The sequence below is a fragment of the Lacerta agilis genome, chromosome 4 (assembly GCF_009819535.1).
Source record: "Lacerta agilis isolate rLacAgi1 chromosome 4, rLacAgi1.pri, whole genome shotgun sequence".
Lineage (NCBI taxonomy): Eukaryota > Metazoa > Chordata > Lepidosauria > Squamata > Lacertidae > Lacerta > Lacerta agilis.
The window spans coordinates 64,032,322-64,054,513 of NC_046315.1; the positions used below are offsets into that span (position 1 = coordinate 64,032,322).

General features: G+C 38.6%; 1 protein-coding gene across 1 annotated transcript; it reads left to right on the forward strand.

Annotated features, from left to right (window-relative positions):
* The first annotated feature begins 540 nt into the window (after positions 1 to 540).
* AP1S2 (adaptor related protein complex 1 subunit sigma 2) lies at positions 541 to 21,655 on the forward strand. Its single transcript, XM_033147360.1, is given in 7 exon segments — positions 541 to 655; positions 4,086 to 4,247; positions 4,249 to 4,265; positions 6,060 to 6,168; positions 7,344 to 7,480; positions 20,442 to 20,450; positions 20,926 to 21,655. Coding segments are annotated over 7 exon segments (489 nt in total). The 5' UTR covers positions 541 to 643; the 3' UTR covers positions 20,969 to 21,655.
* The last annotated feature ends 537 nt before the right edge of the window (positions 21,656 to 22,192 follow it).

Consider the following 22,192-nt stretch of genomic DNA (forward strand, 5'->3'; position numbering starts at 1 on the left):
GTCACAACCCGCCGTGTCCGGATGGCTGTTGCCTGCGCACCGGTTACTACCCGCTCCCCAACCTTCTGTCGTGCGTCTCGGCCTCAGGGATTGGCTGTCCGGGAAATCCTTCCTCCTCCTTTCACCAACCCCCCCCTCCGCGCTCCCACGCACACCCCGCCCCTTGGGTACATACTGGTGTCCGCTGCGAGGGGGCGAATGAAGTTTGGTGGCTGAAGAGAAGAAGTGGGGCCGCCTGCCTGCGACGAGCTCCTGGCCCCGCCTCCTTGCCCCGCCACAATTCGCACGGCCTGCTCGCCGTGAGGAGCCCCTCCCTTCCCTCGCTCTGGTGGGGAGCGTGGCGGCCGTTGCTCCCTGCGTAGTTTGAGAGAGCGCTGGGCAAGACACCCTCCACACACACGCACACTCACGCAGAGACACCGGCGCGCGCGCTTCGAGCGCTCCTGACTAACGGTAAGTGATGCGGTGAGCCTGGCCTCGCGCGCGCGCCCGTGCCTCCTTATAACGGTCAGAGGCGTCTCCTCCTCACGGAGCCCCCTTTTTTTATACACCGACGGGTGGAAGGCGGGGAGGCTGTAAAGACCGGCTGTAAAGGCACTCCCGCTGCCTCTTGTTCTCTGCCGTCGTCGTGTGCATATATAAAATGTGCGCCCAGGTACAGGAATACACAGCGCGTGCATTTGTATACAAGCCGCGCGGGCTCTACTTGCTCACAAAAAAGAGAGTATTTTTCCTCGAGGTCTTGGCGGGGTAGATGCGTCGGTCGAGCTGCTGGACGGGTGTTCGTGACCTGTCGGTGTTAGGCCCTATTCTGAAGGGAACGCGAGGGTCATCTAGTACGACCCCTTGCAATGCACGACTCGTTTGCCCAACGCGGGGCTCGAACCCACGACCTCGCTGAGATCAAGAGTCTCCTGCCTGGCCCTTTGGTGCTCCCCTCAGTCGTTCTCACGGCCCCTGATGCCAAGCTGGCTTGACAGGCTGCCTGCCTTCAACAAACACAAACACAACAATATCTCCTGGGGGGGGGAAAACAAACCCTTCACCACTTGTAGCATTTTATTGTGGACTTTGCTTCTGGTGGTCGTGGTTGTAGTTGGACCCCGTGCGCGATTCCTCATAAATGGGATGCTGGAAGGAAGTGCATGTATGAGTGGGATAATCCACTCCTAACATGCGCTTCAGCTATTTCTCTCTTTTTTGAGGAGAGGGGTGTAACCCACACACAGCCTGGATGAACAAAGGTGGCTCCCCTTTCCCCTCCATCCCTTCCCAGCACATGCTTACATGCGAATTCGAAGCGCTTAAAGCCTAAAAGCAGGATGGTGTTTGTCCTTAGTGTGGTCTTGCATTTGTATGCTGAGAGACCCTGGGAGAAGGGAGAGAGATCATTTTTGAGCATGAGTGCTTTAGCCTTCTGTACAAATATTGAGGATTGCAGGTGAGCTGCTCTCCACTAAGGAGATTAGCCACTAGAAATGTATTATAAATAAGGTAAGCTTTTTGCCCTATGGTAATATTGCAGTTTTGATTCTCCATACAAATCACCCATTTAAGGACAGTTCATAGATCAGATTAGATTATGCCTAATGTTCTGGGATTTGTAAAATAGAACAAATCTATATTGTTCTGAAGTTCTCTGGGAGGACTTTCTTTTGCTTGTTCCTTGCTGCTCTTCCTGTATCTCATGTGATAAAGTGAGAGATACATCACTATTTTCAGATTGAGAAATGTGTGGTTTGTGTGGTACTAAATTTCCATATTTAACTGTCCAGACTGCTCTGGCTCCAGAATACAAATTGCTTTTTAACTTGTTTTTTAAAAGAGGCAGATGCCTTTAAAGTTCAAAGTAACTCTCTTGTAACTTTCACCAAGGCCTTCTACATAGTGAGGAGAGATTACAGTACAGAAAAACTAACAACTTCTGCAAGCAAGGCTTAGTCAAAATCTTGGGCTCACAGCTACACACCTCACAAACTTGGTATTTTCATGTTCTAACTCCATTTTGAAGATAATACCCTCAGTAGGAATGGACCTATCATGGCTGCAGCTACTTGTAAGAGGGGCAACTTTTATACAGTATTTGTGTGTGGCCAACAAGGTCTAGGTATTTTCTTCAAAAAGGTTTCAACTCCGAAGTTCACTTGATCTTAAGAAAGAACTGCATGCATATTTTGTGTGTGTGGATATTCTTTAGTACAGTGGTACCTCTAGATGAGAACGGGATCCGTTCCAGAGCCCCATTCGCATCCTGAGCAGTCCGCAACCCACAGCGCCGCTTCTGCGCATGCGCGGATCGCAATTCAGCGCGCATGCGCGTGACGCCATTTGACTGTCTGCGCATGTGCGACCCGCCGAACCCAGAAGTAACCCGTTCCATTACTTCCAGGTTTGGTGCATTCATAACCTGTGCCATTCGCAACCTGCAGCGAACACAACACGAGATACGACTGTACAAATTTACTTGACCACAATATGTATAGTTAGTGATAAGAGCTGTCCATCCCAGATGCATTTAGTTGAACTCAAAAGATAGGGTGATGGTACATAATTTTCTTCAGTATTTTCCACCTTCTGAAACCAAAGACCTATCTTCAAGTACGGCTTGCAATATTTGAATCACATCTCATGTTTGAAGCATCAACGTTCCTGCTTTTTCTGGGCTGACCAGATTATATGGAAGACAGGATTTCCAGTAGCTAGATAAAAGGGATCATTTTGGCACATGTAAATTGTCAAATTGAGATCTACAGAAGTAGGGAGAGCAGTATACAAATTTAATAATATAATATAATATAATTGTAGTGTTGGGATGAGAAGTTGCACCTCTCTCTTCAATGCAACTATGAAAGATACAGGAAGAAGAGTTAATACCACTTTTAAGATATTTTAATACCATTTAGTGTGGATGCCATCACCTCCTCTTTGACCTGTCTCCCCACCACATGTCGTTCAGGCGCAGTTATCAAGGCATTTAAAAGTTTATAAGTTGGTTCTTTAGTATATTTTGCTTGTTTTTAACTGTTTCTCCCAGGTTGTTTTGTTGCATTATATGTTCTTTTCACTTTTTATAAAATAAAAATTGGAAGCCTGGCCTTAATGAACCACAAAACAATACACATTTATCTATTATCTAATTTGCTCACATAAGTAAATCTGCCACAATCTGTGTGGTGGATTATATGTAATGCTTGCATAAATGTTTGCAGGATAATTTCTTTCAAGTTGAGTGTAAAATTTGTTTACAATTTCTGTATAGCTTGCTTGCAGAAAGAAGTAGACATAGATATAGGAAGAAGCCTTAGGTCAGTCTGACCAATAGCATTATATTTTCAGTTTGGTTATTTATGTCATACCTTTTGTGTACAGTCCCATTATCTGTGTAGAAGAATTGGCTGATTTTTAATAAAGTATATTGTGCATCTGCAACAGCATAACTAGATCAGTGTTCTGGGTCTTTGGTCCCCAGAAGTTATACAACTACAACTTCCATCATCCCTAACCATTGCCTAAGCAGTAAAATGGCTGGGGATGGTGGGAGTTGTAATCCAGCAATGTCTGGGAACCCAGAGTTGAAGAACACTGACCCAGATAACAAGGTTTTTGCTACTAGAGATCTGTTTAATATGAAATTTATAGCTTTTCAGAGTTGAGAATTTCTATTGCTGTGCAATGAGTTCTAGAAATGTTTATAAAAACAGCAACAATTTTAACCTAGGGCATTATGCTACATTTGTCTTCAATGGGAAGATGTCAGTATATTATGATTAACTGCTGTGAATATGTTTTGCATTTAAACTTCATTTGTATACAGTTGTATACAATTTAGATGATTTCTAGATAAAACTCACTACTGTGTTTATCTTACCCAGATTTTTCAAAAATAATTACTTAAGAATACGAGCCACTGTCTATCTTTGAGGTACCTTCAAGTCCTTGATGTCCTTTCCCACAGGCTGCTTTAAAGCTTAATTGGAAAGAAAAATGCTGGTGATCTTAATGTTCAAACCTTTCTCAAATGTATAGCACAAACTATGCAACGGGACTGAAGGATTGACATGAAACTGTTTTATTTAACTCAACAGATGCAGTTTATGTTGCTTTTTAGTCGTCAAGGGAAGCTGAGACTTCAGAAATGGTATGTCCCATTATCTGACAAAGAAAAGAAGAAAATCACAAGAGAACTTGTTCAAACAGTCTTGGCCCGTAAACCGAAAATGTGCAGTTTTCTGGAGTGGAGGGACCTGAAAGATTGTCTACAAAAGGTGGTTTTCCCTCCTTACACTTACAGTATAAGTTCTATCCAACAAAAGATAGATTGAATAGTAGAAAGGAGGATTTCTTCACTTATGTGTGAAAAACATATATTCAACTTTCCTCAAATGTAATTCAATAGCATTGTAGGAATTATTTAAGTCTGCAATACTTTTTCTGTGTTGTAAAAATGACATAATTTTACACGTAATAAAACAGTTATGTACTCAGATTTTTCATTAATGAGGCATACATATTTGAAACTGTGTTTTAAAGGCTATTTAATGTACTTGAATGTTGAAATGTTACATCATTTTATTTTATATAAGCTAGGACTTGATTTGCTCAAATATAGAAAGGTTGCACACTTGCACTATCTTATTCTTCTGGCCTGTTCAAGTGTAATTTAAGAGCTATGGAATGTTGTACTGTCTGTTTAATGCTGTGAAGGAAAATTGTTCTTGCTACCACAGTGAAATTATTTCAATCTTTGTTTCAATAGGCAAACAGATAAAGTACAACCTGTGCTTCAGTGCATTTGTAAATCTCTCACAGTTGGAAATGTCATGCCCTGCAAAAACTACTTACCACTTTATTTATTTATTTATTTGCCGATTTTCTACAGATGAGAACATGCAATAAAAATTTAAAAACACTGTTAAACTGATAATACAAATGAGGACTTACCAGTACTGATCGCACCCCACTGAAACAAGCCACAGTGCCACACTTCAAATTAAGGGACAAAGAAAAATGTCTTTGCCTGGCAGATGTAAACAGATAAAGGTTGTTCCAGGCATGCCTCCCTGGAGAGAGCATTCAACAAGTGGGAAGCCATCATTGAAAAACGCTTGATCTTGTGTTGTCACTCTCCAAACCTCCCATGAAGAGGCCCACATAAAAGTACTTAGGATGATGATTGTGTTATAGAGTATGGTGGGGGACCTTAGGGGCCCCTCTCTTGGCAAAGTCACTTAAATACGCCGATGTAGCCAGAAGTAAAAGAAATCCTGATAATACTGCTGAGGAAAATGAACAAAAGCAATGTATAACTAGGCACATGCTGCTTCAGCAAACACCATTTCATCTTACTGGTTGCTAAGCAACACCTCTACCCCTACTGTCTGGTTGACTTATGGATAGCAAAGGTTACCCTTAAATTACAAACTGTATGATCCTGCTGTAGCATTTCCACAACCCTCCAGGCCTCCATCTCCATTCAGGCCACACCCTGCACTCTGCATCCTCCTGAAGTGATTTGCCTGGCTGTACTGTAATGTGTTCTTGAAATGTATTAATGCACCTTCCTTGCCTGGGTGGAGGATAAAAGGTGTGTGTGTGTTTAGAAACCTCTTACTTTTATTTGGTGGAATATAGCTTACTGTACAAAGTTAAGTATCTCATTCTTCATCCCCACTCACTAGTATGTGGCCCTTGAGATGGAAAAGATTGCTGGGGGTAGCGCTTCCACAGCCATCTTGAAAGTTTGTTTTCATAAAAACTATAACTGCTATTATAATTATTCTTTCCTATAGCTATTTATTGAATAACTGTTGATAACACACTCAAATATGAAACTTGTCCACAAACTGGCAACTACAATGAGGTAATTGGAAAAAAACCATAATAAAGCTATTTTCAAGCCAGTTTGTAAAGTTTGTGAATTCAAGTTAATTTTGAAAGTTAATGCATTACTCTGAGGAAGTAGGCACTGTTAATTTCTTTGAAATATGTAATGGGTATGTATAATTCTTAAAACAACAATCTGGCAGTGTTTCATAATTATAGTAACATGTTTCTTTCAGATATGCAAGTCTCTACTTTTGCTGTGCCATTGAAGATCAGGATAATGAGCTAATAACCCTGGAAATAATTCACCGTTACGTGGAATTGCTTGATAAATACTTTGGAAGTGTAAGTTATTAACTGGTTTTCTGGTCTCTGTAGATGACATCCAATGATGTCTGCCTGCTTGGGCAGTGAAAATCCACTTGTGCAATGGAACTTTGGGTTTCTCTTCTCCCCATGTTCTCCCTGCTGCCACACATTCCCAAATCTGCTCCAGCATTTCTTCCAACCTCCAGAACAGAACATGGAGGGAGGAGAGAAAGCAGAAGCCTCACTGCCTAAGTAGATGCTCACTCAAGCTTCATTGGGTCTCATCCTATATTATAAATTTCTGTAATGAAGTTTTTTATTTATGTAATACACAAATTAAGATGACTTATTTTTCCTGAAGAAAATAAAAATGTTTTTTATACACATAATAATTAACACCCAGTGCTGTCTGTACACGAGTGGAACAGATTTTCTGAAGAGGGCAATTCTCTTCCTCTCCTCTCCCTGCAGCTTCAAAAATTTACTCATGAGGTTTGCCAGATCTAGATTAAAATAGATTTGCCCTGGGAGTAGGGTGGGCATGCTGCAGGGAGAAGGAAAGGAAGAGGAAGCTTCACTGTGGAAGTTTGCTTATATGAGATTAGTTTTCACCCTCACAGTGCCTTTGGGGAATTTTAATAGTATTCTGAACTCTGAAAATTGCTGTGAAAGAATAATAAATTCGGTATTTTGATTTTATATTACAGCATGTATGCATTATTGCTGTGGATGAGAATAAAAAGTTATCTATTGCATTATATTATATAGGTCTGTTTCCTTACTGGGAACTGTTAATGAAGTCTGAAAGTAAAGAATTTGTCAGATATTGCATGTCAAATACCAATATGTAACAACCAAGAAACTATTATTTCTTCCATCAGCAACTTCACTGAATCTTCTTTGAAGATATTCAGTAGTGTGCTGCTGTTACAAATGCTATTCATAATTCACATATCTATGTGGGATATAAGAGGCCTAGTTGGTGAGCTCAAATGATACACTTATTTAAATGCCTGTTCCTTATATTTTAATGATACTATTTAAATCAATATAAATATTTTCTCAAAGTTAGTTCTTCCTAAATCTGTGACTTGGCCTTTAGTGATCACACAGAAGATCATGACAATGTGTTTCTTTAAAAACCACAGGATTTTAACTTGGCACTTTAAAGAAGGGATTACATCTCAATATGTTTTTTCTATGTTTTCTAGGTATGTGAACTTGATATCATCTTCAATTTTGAGGAAGGCTTATTTATTTTGGATGAATTTCTTTTGGGAGGGGAAGTACAGGAGACCTCAAAGAAAAATGTTCTTAAAGCCATTGAACAAGCAGATCTATTACAAAGGTAAGAAAATTGTTGTTGTTTTTGCAAAGCTCCACCAGCATGCTTACTCTTTTCTAAGAAAAGCATCTTATTTCTCCAGAAGTTGTAGAAAAAGCTTTTCAGCATGTCTAGCATGTAGCTTCTCCTTACTATTCTTCTGTACAATATTGCTTTAACCCACTTCTTATTCTGTTAGCTAGCATCACTATATTCAGTATATAACCTATGAAAAAACAGTAATACTGCTTTTTTAAGGTTTCCTTTCATAATGTGTTTGGTGTTGTATGTGTTGCCTAGACATGCAGCTACTGTCTTCATGTGTGTGTCTTCCTGTCTAGGCATTTCTGTTGTTTTTATGCAATTAATTATGTCCGTTTCTTTTATTCAATTAACTGAATGATTATAACTATTTTTGTCATACCTGATGCATGTTATGCCTCTTTCATTGCTGAAATCCAGAAGCTAGACTCTCTTCTTTGAGACGCTAAGGTATAGTTAACATTAACTTTTAAAAACAAGTAACAGTGCCATAGCTAACTTAAGTAGATGTACACTATGCATTTAGAAATAGTTATAACACTAGTCCTAGAACCGTAGCTAATAAAGTAGACTTTTGGGTTGAAACTTTGCACCTCAGCTGCTAACAAAATGTATTTCCTGTATTACATCCTGTTTTTACTTCCTGAGAGAAGCCCAGACTAATAGAAAACAACTCAATTAACACAGCATCAGAATAATTAATATAACAAAGCATAGCATATATCAAAATATGAAATATGTCAAAGCCATAAATCTTTGAAATACATAAGAATTAATTCAATAGTAACGGTCCTGCTTCTGGCCTTGTTGTTCCCACCCCATTTCCCTTTACCTAGCCTCATTGGTATACAGATAGCAGTTGTATAAATATTAATGAACTCTGATGCCTTTAGTGCACTGATTTAGAATTAGGGTTTCAATACAGTAGTCAGAACAACTCATTATTTGTTAGGCTACATAAAATTCCTAAATCTTGAGGTGATAACATAGAACTGGCACTACAGATGTTTTGAATGATGGTTCAGAGCCATGTTATAAATACAGCAAGTCTGTTTCTACATAAAGGAACATGGCTTTAGCCTACGTGCTTGTACAGTTATGCAAATGTGAACTTTTGTGGCTTTGTATTGCAAACATGGATGGTGTTTTGAGATGTGTATTTGCTTTGCTTTGATATGTGTTTTGTTCAAGTCCCATCTTTCAGTCCTCCTGTATCCACTCATTAGTGAGACTTTTAAAATAATAAACCATAAATGTATCCTCGTAATTAAGCGACCATCCAAATATATATTAACTTCTTGGGTTTTGCCACTTCAGAATATATACACGGTGACTACTTGTTTAAAAGCATTCTTCATTAAAAATTCCCTGCCCTTAAAATATTGGTATACTGAGGAGAAGGCTCAACTGAGTAGAAGTTTTCATGATGTCGACAATGTAGTGATTCTGAATTCCCACAAATACTCTGGCTTGTTCATATAATATAAGAAGCTTTAGAAAATGTGTAGTGAAAAATTGCAGAAGGAGCAGGTGGCAAATAGAATACTGTGATTAATACTGTTGTGATTGCATACAGAGTTTTTCAGTATATATTTTTTCCATTTTCTTATAATGTGAGATTCTTTATTCCTTACGTGAGGTGTAACCTGGTCATGCTTGTTTAGAGTGCATGTGTGCAGTGCATATCTGCAAAGTTGGCCATAGGGGCAAGAGTCTGCACTGCTGATGTGCCTATGAGCTGAGGTGTTGGATGCAGCAAGTCAAGCTTGTGCAAATAGGGATGGTAGGCCAGATGGCAGAGGAAGGCAGAAAAAAGGCAATGAGTAGGTGGGTGGGTTTTGGTCACTAAACCTACAATCTTAATCCTTACCTGGGGGTACGACCTGCTGAATTAAGTAGGATTTACTCCTGAATATACTGTACATGGTAGGCTTGCATCCTCAACACAGCTGAGAATGGTTTTTCTCTTTTAACCTATCCACAGGAAGAAAATGTGATATTGGAGATTAGGGAGGTAAGGAATAGGAATTAAAGGGGTGGAGGGAGATTTTTTTTTTACAGCTGCAACACTATGCACACTTTTGAGAGCAAGTGTTGCATAGTGTTGTTTCTGAGAAACACAAAGGACAAGGCTGCAGAGAGATCTGTTTGCTATAGTTGTATGATCTTAATTTATTGTCATTGTTGGTTTTGTTTGCTTTGATCTTAATAGTGCACAGTGCCTTGTAGGCTGATAGGAAATTAACAGGTTTGTTTTATAAATAGATTTTACAGAGGTTGGAGTGGGGATGATGGCTGTTTGAATGAAAGGAACGAGAAGGAAAAAAGGACTGATGACCTTCCTTACTTCCGTCAGAAGCTTTGGCGGAGGACCCAAAAGAAGGAAGCTGAAGGGAGGAGGATTTCCCTCCCCTAAGAGATTTTAAGTATTATAAAACAGAGGAAATGAGAACAGATAGATTAGACAGGTGACAGCCCCCCATACACACATAGTTATACATACTGCTTGGGGTTCTGGGGAGAGAGTTGAGGGCTGCTGCCAGGAAGAAAGGCAAGCAGAAAAAGACCCCATAAGGGTCTGGCAGGGCAGCTCTCCAAGTGCTCTGGGGCTGCAAGCCAGACATAGCAATACCTTCGTGGCCAGGGTAAAAGAAAGAAAAGGGGCTAATCAGGGGTGTGTGTACCTCTTCCTCTTGGCAATGTGTTTTTGTTGAGTCTATCCACTCTGTGAACTACTGCATGCCACGGTCCCAACTAAGGATTCTTCAAAGTGCTGGCTAATGTCATGTCTAGTTTGGTTCTATTATCTGGCTGGCATTACAGTCCAGAATTTATCTGGCTGCATAGTACTACCGTGTTTCTCCTAAAATAAGACATAGCCATAAAATAAGCCATAGCAGAATTTCTATGCATTTGCGAAATATAAGCCGTTCCCTGAAAATAAGCCATACCCCGAATATAAGCCATAGTGAGGCAGCACCTCCCATTAAAACAGCCTAGAGAGGCGTGGCTATGCAGCATACCGACGTGGTTAAAATAAGACATCCCCTGAAAATAAGCCATACTGTGTTTTGTTGAGGGAAAAAAAATATAAGACGGTGTCTTATTTTAGGAGAAACACGGTAGTACAAAATACTGGCATACTCTGTTCACATAATTTTGTGGTGGATTAACAGAATTTTGGCTGTCCTCACTAGGCAAGCCAAAAATAGTGGTTGCCAGGAGCTTTCTTAGCTATGTGCTCCAGTGACTCAGTATGCTTCCCTGCAGGACAGAATAGTGGTTTGGCCACTCCAAGTCAAGTTGCTATTGGGCTTGAAGCAACCAATGAAGTTTTCCCAGCAGAAAAGTATGGTGAGAAGCTTGGTGAACTATGTCCCCCAGGGTATCTGTCATAGTGGCAAAACACCCCAGCTTTGAGAAGGTACAGGATCATTACACAGCTGCTAGAATTATTTGCAGCCAGCTCTATAGTTCCCAAGTTTGGGAGCAAGATTGGTCATTTGTTTTGCTTGCCAGAGTGCACTGGCACACTAGCTGTTGTGAACAAAATTTTGCACGTCTGTTTTACAGAGTATTTCCAACCTGCTTTTTGATTTTAAGTGTCTGAGGTGGCTAATGAACCATAGTAAAAACGATATAAAATGCAGTTGCTTTTCGAATCTCTTCAAGAAAAAAAGTCCAATATTAAATTGCAGAACAAAATCCATAGATTTCTCTTCCATGCAAGTCCCATTAGAAATCAGTTTTGCAAGAACTAATCTTGTTTAAGAAATTGCAAGGGAGGGACAGCTGCTCAGCGGAAGTTGTTGAAGGTATGGCATCTAACTGTCAAAAGGAAATAAAATAATATTTTCCCCTTATCAATTTTACTCTTTCCCATCATTTAATTCACATAGACTTTCAGGGTTTCGTATAATTGATAGTTTATCCTTTCAATAGTGTGTTAGTTATGTACTTTATCTTTTCAGAATTTGTTATTGAAGTGCCTATGTTGGACTTTGTGTTTACATTTTAAGGAGCTGAGGCCCATAAAGTTACAAAAACTAAACATTTTAAAGTTTTGTGGAATTGTGTGTTTCCTTAACATTGGTTAGTGTCTTTTTGGAAGTTAACCTACCGGTATTTGTAACGGGTGATGTGTGTGTCGTTCCGTTCCTTTGCTTTGGTTGGAATCAGTGCTTTATATGTATGTAACAACCTCTTTGATAAAACAAATGTAAAAATAATAAGTAGCTTTTCACTTGGGACTCCCTGTACAAAAGCTAGACAAGGAAGAGTCATTTATCCTGCCTTTGTAGCTAATATCATAATACTTCCCTCATATCCTAACATTGAAGGATTTTAAAAAATCAGTTGGACAAGCTGAAGCACAAGGACAAAAGGATAATCAGTCCTTCCAGGACAGATTGCAAATGCTCTTATTCAGTTATGTATTTTAGAATTACTTTATTATCAAACACATAGTTCATGGGGAGGGTTACATTAGTAGTACATTTCCATTATTTTTGGAAAATAAGTACTCTGTTCACTAGAACTGTGATTTGTTAAATTGTGCATGGTAGTGACCCAGATCTGTGCCAGCTGTCAGACGTTAGTTCAGCTCCTAAATACAAGACAGTCAAGATCCTTGCAGTGATAACTTTTTTTGTTCCGAGTATTTTCATATGATTTCAAAACTTGCAGTTAGCTTGCTGAAAAAAATGGAGAGGACTTGGAACAGTGGTTTACATCTAAAGTGTTCTCCATGTTACATACTTAGCCTGACTTACAGTTATGGCAGCAGTCCTGTAGCTCTGTCTAGAGCTGCCAGAGGAATGCAAGGCCTTAAAGTTTACATGGAGGGCAAAGATCACATGGAGAAGTTAGGGGATGCCATTGTTAAAAAAAAAAAAATGAATTGTGTACTATGTGCCTATATGCACATAATCATTCTGTCCCTTCTACATGATTTCTAACTTCTTGTAATATTGGAGTGACATGGGGAAATAACAAAACACACTGCACACCTAATGTAGTTATTGGATGTTTGTAATACTTAGAACTGAAAGAATCAGTACCTATGCTTTGCCTCTGAGAGATTTGTGTTTCTGAACTGCTTGCATAAGTTATGAAGCAAGCACCTTTCCGTGTAGTAAGCTGTTAATCTCCCTTACAGAGTTTGTGCTTTGAATTAGATAACTGTCATCACCCTATTTGAATGTTTGGTACTTTGACCTCATCACAGAAGTAGTCTTTAAAATATTTGGTAGAGGCAGGAATATTGAATGAGAACTCTGTCTTGTTCTCTATTGTCTCTTCATCGATGTCTTACATCGTAGTCCTTGTAGCATTAGGGAATCAATGTATCTTACATAGTACTAAATAGTTTGGGAATGGCATAACTCCACTGTTGAAAATTAAATGTCTACTTTAAGAAGGAGGCTTAACTTCAGCTTTTTAGGTTTTATGGTGTACTCTTCAGAAGAAAACTTCAAAGAGGCTAGCATTCTCTGAGATACTGTCCTTTTAAAAAACCCATTAAAATCCCAATAGTCCAGTTACATCTTGCTAAGAGATTTCAAAGCTATTAGTAAGGAGGAGATCTGAATTAATGTGATCTATTTGGGGACCAAATCAGACATGGTGGGAACTATATTTATGTGTGTACCCCATTGTCATACAAAGTTGAGGGTCCTTAACAATAAATGGTGTCCATGGGAGACTGACCGACTGACTTTCTCATGTACCTCACCTCCCTATATTCAGTTGCTTCAGACACTTCCCTATTTCTAGCTCCAGTACCAGAAGTGGATCAGTAATGGGGAAAAAAATGGTTGGCAAAATGAACTGAGAGGAAATAAGGCACAGGAGGAGGTTAAGGGTGCAGTGTTCTTGCTGCAAGACCTGAGTCCCACCCCCATTTTATATGGGAATGAAGCAGACAAGTAGGAAGTATCTTCTACCATCAAGATATAGCTTGACTCTTAACAAATGCTCCCATTGTGTTCAGAATAACTTCCCCAACCTGGAGCTTGATTAGCTGTTGAAAAAGAAACATCTTGTTGTGTTGAGTTCTCGTGTTTTTTATGTGGAGTTCATTAGAGTTGTTGTCTTTGTCACATTTTCATTAGCTTTGTCCTTGATAACACTGACTTTTTAAGCAATGCACAGAAGCTGTTGACCTGAGAGCCTTAGCAGTCCACATATGTACAAGTGTGTGTAATAGTGGATATTTTTTCAGATAGTTTTGCTACATTAAAAAAAATGTTTAAACTTCAGACTTGCCAAATTTTCAATTGTGCTTGATTTTGTTTGTAGAGCCAGAATGAAGACTGGGGAGGTTTGTCTGAGGATATCTTATGATTAAGAGCAGTCTAAAGCCTTAGCGTTTTGATCCCATCCATACGATTGGTAACTACCAAATTTACCGTTTTGGTGGCATGGTTTACATGGGTGCTTTGCAGAGTTTTGCACGTGTAATGGAACTCTTGCCTGATAAGTAAAAAGAGGAACAGAAAAGTGACCAGTGATGAACTTAACCTTGTGTAACACTTGCATGACAGTATTGAAATATGCTTTGGGTGCTCTTGTCTTATTTTCCTTTCATACTAACAGCATCAGTTTGAAGTGTGTGGTGTGTGGTTTTGTTCTGGTGTTGTTAATCTTTAGGTGTTAATAGAAGTTGGAAGGTTCACAAAGTTTTTTGCTAGGTTGGTCCTAATTATGCATTGAAACATTACCTGGAAGGGCCATGAAATTACCATAGGCCTTGCTGCAGAACTATTTATTTATGCTTTACTAGTCAATTTCATAGGACAAGCCTAATTTACATCTATAGTGCATTGCAACATTTTTGTTGAGTGTTTTAGAGGAATATGTTACACAAAAAGGTAAGTGTATATTAAAGAAATCCCACTGAACATTCAACTGCATAAACTGAAAACTTTCCAGAGCTAAATTATATACAGAGTAGCAGAAGTAGTTTAAAAGCCTGGTATCATTTAAAAGATTTTTTAAAAAGCTGAATTTCTTTCAATAGAGTAATGGAATTACATGTAAAAAAAGTTAAACTTACCACACTTATTAATTCTGCCTTTCCCCAGTAAGCTTGGGACAGTACAAATCAGGGTGAATAAATGATCTATATTTAAATAATAACCAAAGACCCATTTAAAAACGTCTGTTTTATTTTATTTCTATTGCATTAATATCTTGCCTTTTCCTCGAAGGAGCTCAGTGTGACATACATGGTTCTCCCCTTCCTTGTTTAATTCCCAGCAGCTGTTTAAAAGCAGTTTACTCAAGATACCTTTAGCAAATTAGAACAGGTCAGTAAATGAGCATAGAAATATCCATGACTCAAAAGCCTTCCTTAAAAAGTTTTTAACAACTGCAGAAGGCCATTAAAGAGGAGGCAGGATGACCCTTCCTTGGGAGGGAATTCTAGAGCTTGAGCACAGGCACTGAGAAGACCTTGTCTCTGTTCCCAGACATCCTTTCAAAGTTGTTGAGACACACAAAAGTGATCTGTTGAAGACTCAGTCATGTGCAGGCATTTACAGAAGGGAGTCCTTCAGAAAACCCTGTCCTAAACTGAATGACTTTTAAAGGTTATCACTAGCACTTTGAATTGAGCCTGGAAATGAATTGGAAACCTGAACAGTTGTTGTGAATGGACCATAGCTTTGTGATAGAGCATCTGCTTTGTATGCAGGAGATCCCAGGTTCAATCCCTGGCATCTTCGTGTAGTGTTTAGAATGACCCCTGTCTGAAACCCTGAGGAGCTGCTGCCAGTGAGTGTAGACAATACTAAGTTAGACCAATTGTCTGCATTTTTCCTGTGTTTAATAGGAGAGTCATAGGCCCCCAGTAACCTGCACATTCTTGACAACTGATAGTTTTGAGACTGTTTTCAAAGGTAGCCCCATTTACAGCACATTGCAGCAATCCAGGCATGATGTAACTAAGGTATTAGGTCACCTGACCAGATCTGCAGATTCCAGGAATGGATGTAGCTGGCACATAAGATTAAGCTGAACAAAAACGCACCTGGCCACAGCCAGTAATGAATTGGATGTCCTAGAGTTGTTGCTGATCTGCTTGATAGCTGGTGTGGACCCCTAATGTAGATAGCAGCTGTTGCTAGATCCCATGCCACAGATGAAGAAACAAGAACATAGGAAGTCGCTTTATTTTTAATCAGACTATTAGGAAGCTGTCTACACTGACTGGCAGTGGTACTTTGGACTTTCCAACAGGATTATCTCTTGGCCCTACACAGAGATGACAGGGATTGAACTGATTTCTGAACTACAGCCCTTCCTAAGATATAAGATGCTCCTTACTCTAGGATTTGGTTGTCTCTACCATCATTTATGTGTGGCACAGTGATTATATAGAATGATTGCTGCAGGCCATTCACCCCTTGAATAGACTTAACAAAAGATGAAATTGTTCAAAGTTACAATACATTCATCTGTTCTGTGGATCACTGTCCCTGGTTTGAGTGTGGACTGTGGAGTGATTTTTCATCTAGTCATGCTGGTATCCATAGTTGAGGTACATATCTTCAGCTCTACTTAAGGAGGATACACCATGGCTCAAATAGTCTTCCCTTCTCTATTCCACTTGGTTGCAAAGTCCTAAACTTGATGAGAGAAGAGACACTTTCCTGTCAACACTACCTACAATGTGATAGAAATTTGCTTAGGACCTGAGCTGCAAAAATTGTGTGGCTAGGCTGCAGTGCACAATATTGTCGTCGGGAAGCTAATAGCTTCTTGACTCAGTGCGCCTGCTCTGCCCTGCCCTAATGTTTTAATTACTTGTGTAATGTTTTGAAGCAGTTCATTTTTCACTACTTTTTATAACTAATTTTCCCACCCCGTCTGAGGTTGGAAAACGTAAAAAATTATAATGTTTTGTTAATAATAACAAATCAACTTACTGGTGTTTAGCTATCTCTGCCATACCCTACTCAAGAGTGGTTTGCTTAAGTGCTTCTGTACAAGTTGAACTTAAAAGAAAATATATGCAAAAGCTCAGCATTAGTAAGTCAAACTAGACCTTTACACCCCTCTGGTAAAACTTCTCCCTTCCTTCTATAATACTATGAATGCAGCAAACTCCTTTAGAAATGCTACACTATGCATGCTCACATGGGGCAAAGTGAAACAGAAGCAGCAAAATCTGATGTGGATGGGAACACTGAGTCTAGGTTATTGACTTATTTTCGTATTTTTAAGAACTTGTTCAAAGGCACCATAGGAGGGAATGCTAGCTCATTCCTAGAGGTATAAAACATGCTTTTGCCTAGTCATGTTGAAGCTGATATACCTCTTGCTCTGTTGCCAAATAAGTTAACTATTGTTTCTTTGCAATCTTATTCAGCATCATGAGTTGTGTGCAAAAATGATCTAATGAGAACAGAACATGTTTAGTAAGCATAGAATGCAGACAGTGTTGCAGGGGGATGGAGATTGGAAACTGGAATGGAGTGGCTGGAAATCTATTAGAACAGGAGCACTCCATATTAGTTGAGAAAGTTCCTTTTCTTCTCATTAAGATATTAAATGTTACCTAAATATAGACTAACATGGATTCAGTTGATATTAGAGCATAAGATTTTTGGGGAGGAGGCTTTCCATTATAAAGTTTTCTGGAAAGCCCATATTTTTCATACATAAACACAGTGCTGTGGGAATGTCCACAGACTATTCTTATGCCTGGTTATTATGCATGAAAATCTGGGCATTCCTATTTAAATAAGAATTCTCAGAAGGGTCTTTGGATTAGTCTTCTTAGAACTGGTCCTGAAGCAGTTATATGAATGGTCTGATTATACAGAAGCTCTTAGAAGTGTGAGAGAATTTAAGATCCTGTTATATTAGCCTTGGTTGGCAGAAAATCCCAAAAGCCAAGTCTCCATCTGAGTAGTTGGATTAACGGTTAGCTGGCTTGGAATGTTAATACAAGTGGTTTTAAAAATGGATTAGACAGAATGTGGTCATTGTGCTTAGAGATAATTTGCAAGACTACACTTTATTTTTTTCTGATGAGGGTTTTTTTTTAAACGAACCCTTGCTTGCATATTGCCTTGCTGAAAAAACACATCGGGTGGAGCGGGGATAGAATTGATGTAGTTAGATGCATTATCAGAAATTGAACAGTTTGCCTACTTTAATTTCCACACCTCTTTCTGTGCCTCCAATAAAAAGCAAAAATGTCAATTCTGTTCAGCAGTACGCAGGCAAAGTTCTGCCTTCTCTACTTAAATGTAATCGTATGCAAACAAATAATGTTTGACTGTAGCCATGCATGCTACAGACGAGTCACCACAAGCTTGTTGTGAAACATGGAAGCATGTGCACACACACATACATACACACACACAGCGCAACATTTTTTCAACAAATGATTCACTGATGTCTAATTGCATATAGTTTGCTAAACATACTACAGTGATGTGCTTTTCAAACCCTGAATAGCATGTTGTTTAATAATGCATGTGATTGAGAAGATTGGTGTAGAAATAGTGTATAGCATTAAAAGTAGTGGTAAATAAAAAACCATTTGCATTATTGTATGCATGCAAACTTTTGTACTATTTATAAAGAATGTGCACATTTCTTTTGTAGCCACGTCATGAATACTTTAATGTCCCAGTATACTAAATGACTTCATTCACCATGCATACAGAGACGTGATAGAGCTGATTTACTCATGGCAGAATACTTATCCTCAGCTGGATGAATCCAGTCATCTTGAACAAATTAGTTTATCACATTTGTTTTTGCTGTTGTATATTTCCTTTTCCTACCATTTGTGATGTCTGTGTTTTTTCTTTTCATGTGTCTTGTCAGCATGCCATAACTTCCATGTTAAATCTTATCAGTCATAACATGTAATATTCAAGCTGGAATACGTTGAGCCCAACATTGCAGTTTAAATACGCAAACACCATGGTGACTGTATTTTTCCAAACTAAGTATGAATTGGTATTTATGCATATATTATAGAAATCCATTGATAATGAATTATTGTTGGACCCGTTAAATGTTCGTTTAATGGATAATGAGAAAACTTTGTAGGCCATAGAAAAAATTGTTTATATGAATATACTTCAGTGCACTAATGGAGCTGACCCAAACATTGCCGCAACAGGCAGAATCTGTGCCTGCAGGTAATCATACAGAAACATCCACAGATATTCTGAGCCACTCTGCAATTTCTATTCAAAAATGTGAACATTCCAAGTGTGAGCAGTGGTAGACTAATTCTATTTACATTGCTCAGGAGGCTGCTTTAAAATAGTGATTGCAAAAATAGGAAAGGGGCAGGATTAGCCAAATGAACTATAAGTAATAGAAAATTCCAGATATACATGTTTTACTTGAACAAAAATGTCACGTTATAGTTCACAAGTAAGGGGGTTTAACATTCTGAATCTACAACGGTCTGGGATGTATTAGTATCAAATCTTAGGATGTTTTCCCGTTACAAAACTTTCCTGTTTTTGTTGTATTGCTTCTGTGAATGTATATGGTAAATGCTGCTTGCATTATTCTCATGCCTGAATCTTTAAAATGCTGTGCATGGAGTGCTAATGAGGTGCTGTGTTATGTTATAGCTTTATACGGCTGCATGCTTGTAAATTTCTGTGAATTAGTTTTCATGGCATGTCTATAATAAAGTATTGCATGCACTCCTGATGTGAATGGCTTCTTTTTTCCTCCATCTCTTTGCTGTGATATATTTCATGTTTGTGCAGTTGGCCTTTGGTAATTCTAATCTACAGGCATAAAATATGTGAAAACACGTTTGATAAATGATTCAAACTTCAATGCATTAGCATTATTTAAATTGCTTCTCAAGCATTACTCAGTTACACATTTTCAAACAGCTGTTAACATTGGTTTGATTGATATTCACAGCTACTATGTAGTTTAAATGCTCCCAGATTGCATCTGTGATGTTAACTAGTTGAGGGTGTGCTTGCTTCATTTACTCATAAAACATTGTTAATTAAAGTTAATTAAATTAACTTTTAATTTTTTTGCCCAATATATGAAAATACACACAACAATGGTGTGATAGTATTTGCATATTGCCCAGAGTCCATAAGCACTACTTCCTTTAGGTCCTATCCTGATAGGAGAATATGAACATTTCTGTGGATAGCTCCAACTGGCATGGAAGTCCAGCCTATGCTTCACATGGCATACAGTGGCTCTAACCTACCTCACAAATCAGTGGAAGGAAGAAGGAAAATACTACCTTCTTGATCTGCAGCTGCTGATGGAACATGCCCATTCCCAAGTAGTTCTTGTGTGGCAAGGAGCTGTAGTCTGCCTCACAAATGAGAAGAATGGTGCCTTTCACTGCCAATGGATCTATTTGTCAGTAAGCACCTTCTTTACACAGAACAGATTGGGCTAAAAACTTAAGGGCAGTGCTATCTCGTATCCTGCCCTTCAGTTCCATACACTAGCATATCTTTCTATCAATGCAGAATGGTGGCAAGTGATCATGCTGGTGATTGTATGTACCATCTATGCTAATCTAGAGGTTCTAGAAACATCCCTCCCCACTTGTGATAGTCCAGCTCTTTTATCCTTATATCCATGAATATTTAGAAGCATCGTTTATTTCTATGATGTGTAAACGAATAATAAAGGTAAGTTTCTTGTGGTTTCAATCCCCGGACAATAGGCTTTTTCAAAATTTCCAGTTTTAAAATCATGAAGTAGAAATTCTTTTTACTGTGTTTGTCTTTAATCTGATAATTTTATATTAAATTTATAAACTCAAAGTATTGTGGCCCATTTCTGTTCCTTTAGTTGAACATCCAGGAATTCAAAATGCATCTTTAACTGTATTCTTTCATATTTTCAATGCTGCCTTTTCTGAAAATTGTTGCCTAACTCTGACTCTCTCTTTTTGGTGCTGTGCCTTGTTTAGGATGCTAAAGTAAGTGTAAACTCTCTGTGTTTATACAAAAATTACAGGTTATGTTTTTAACAGAAAAAACAACATGGTATGCTTTTCTTAAGGCAGTCTTAGAAACATCTGATGTTCAGCTAACATTACAGTGCTGTCAAATCGAATCTGTGGTACTCCACTTGTTGTTGGATAAAAGCTCCCATCATTCCTGACCACTGGCCATACTAGCTGGGGAGGGTGGGAGTGGGAATTTTAACAGCAAGATCCCCTATCTCTGCTCTGAAAACAGAAAACAATTTGCCTCCTCTGTTTGACAGCAAAAGAAAAGGGATGGGTATGTGCAATGAATACTATTATAAAATGCCTTAAACATTGAGAGTGTTCTGCATAACTAGTGACTGCTTGGTGCATATCCTGAATTTCATCAATTCCCTATTAACATAGCACATAATGGTTTGGCAGGAGCACAAAATCTGTTCATTCTCTAATTTTCCCTCCACAGGAAGCGGAAACCCCTCGTAGTGTACTCGAAGAAATTGGACTGACATAAACTTCCTCCTTTGCTGATGTCTTGTGTGATGTTTTCGCATAACTAATGTTCACTGCCTTCATTTATTGTTAGCTAATGGTGTTATGATGCTATTTGTCAGTATTACTGTTCTGCTGAGCTACATCTTTTAGGCCAACAAGAAAAAAATCCATTTACTGTAAAATTTAAAAACAAGGGAATGAAAGGTTTAAAAACATTTTTCCTTGGGGGGAAAGGGATATTTCAGTGATTTAAGCCACAGTAATTTACAAGCGTTGATGAGTCATGGATGGCAATTTTAGTAATTATATTTTGTAAAATGCCATACATAATGTATCAAGTACTGTACATTATTTCATACACTGAAAAGAAACAGTTCCATATGACAACCAGTCAAAATGTGTTAATTTGATTTTGTGTAACCAAAGACTTTTACTATAAAGTCAGCATTTGTTATACTCAGTTTAGGTTGTTAGATTGGGGAGAAACAACTGTTTTTGCAGCTGTTCACAATACCAAAGAATTCTATTGAGATCTGCAAGTCCAAGGTCTGTTGTGAGACGTTAGTTGCTTTATTTCTAGCAACAGGGTTGTAAACAGAACTTGTATCAGAATGAAATTGTACAGTGTGAAATTCAGCCAGAAAACTGAGTTAATGTACAAAGGGAACACCAGCTGAGGCTACATGGAATTTTCTTTGTTACTAGCTTAAATGCTTTCTTGATTGCACATGTAATCCTTTCAAAAGTGTAAAGCAGTATTAAGTCAGAAGTCATTGAGATACAGTTGACATAATCTCAAAGGGAAAAATGTTAAGAAGAGAATGTTACAACACATCTGTCTGCCTTTCTCTCAGTATATCAACTATAGTTAAACCAGAACTCAAGTAGCTATTTTGATAATCTGACAATCTATGTTAATCATAGTTTTTCATTTTTCATTCTACTTTGCAGGGATAGGTCTACCCCCAATTCAAATCTGAACACACTAGAAGCAAACATTACACGCAAAATCTTAAAGCCATCGGCATACCTGCCCTCAGCTAGTTTTTAAAAAGGCTGCAAAGCTATGCACACTTTATCTGGCAGTAAGTAATAATTATAATAAAATAATAATAATAACAAAATAATATATTATTTATACCCCACCCACCCAGCTGGGTTTCCCCAGCCACTCTGGGAGGCTCCAAACAAATTACCGGTAAAAACAGAATAGAACATTAAGTCCTAGGATCAGGCAA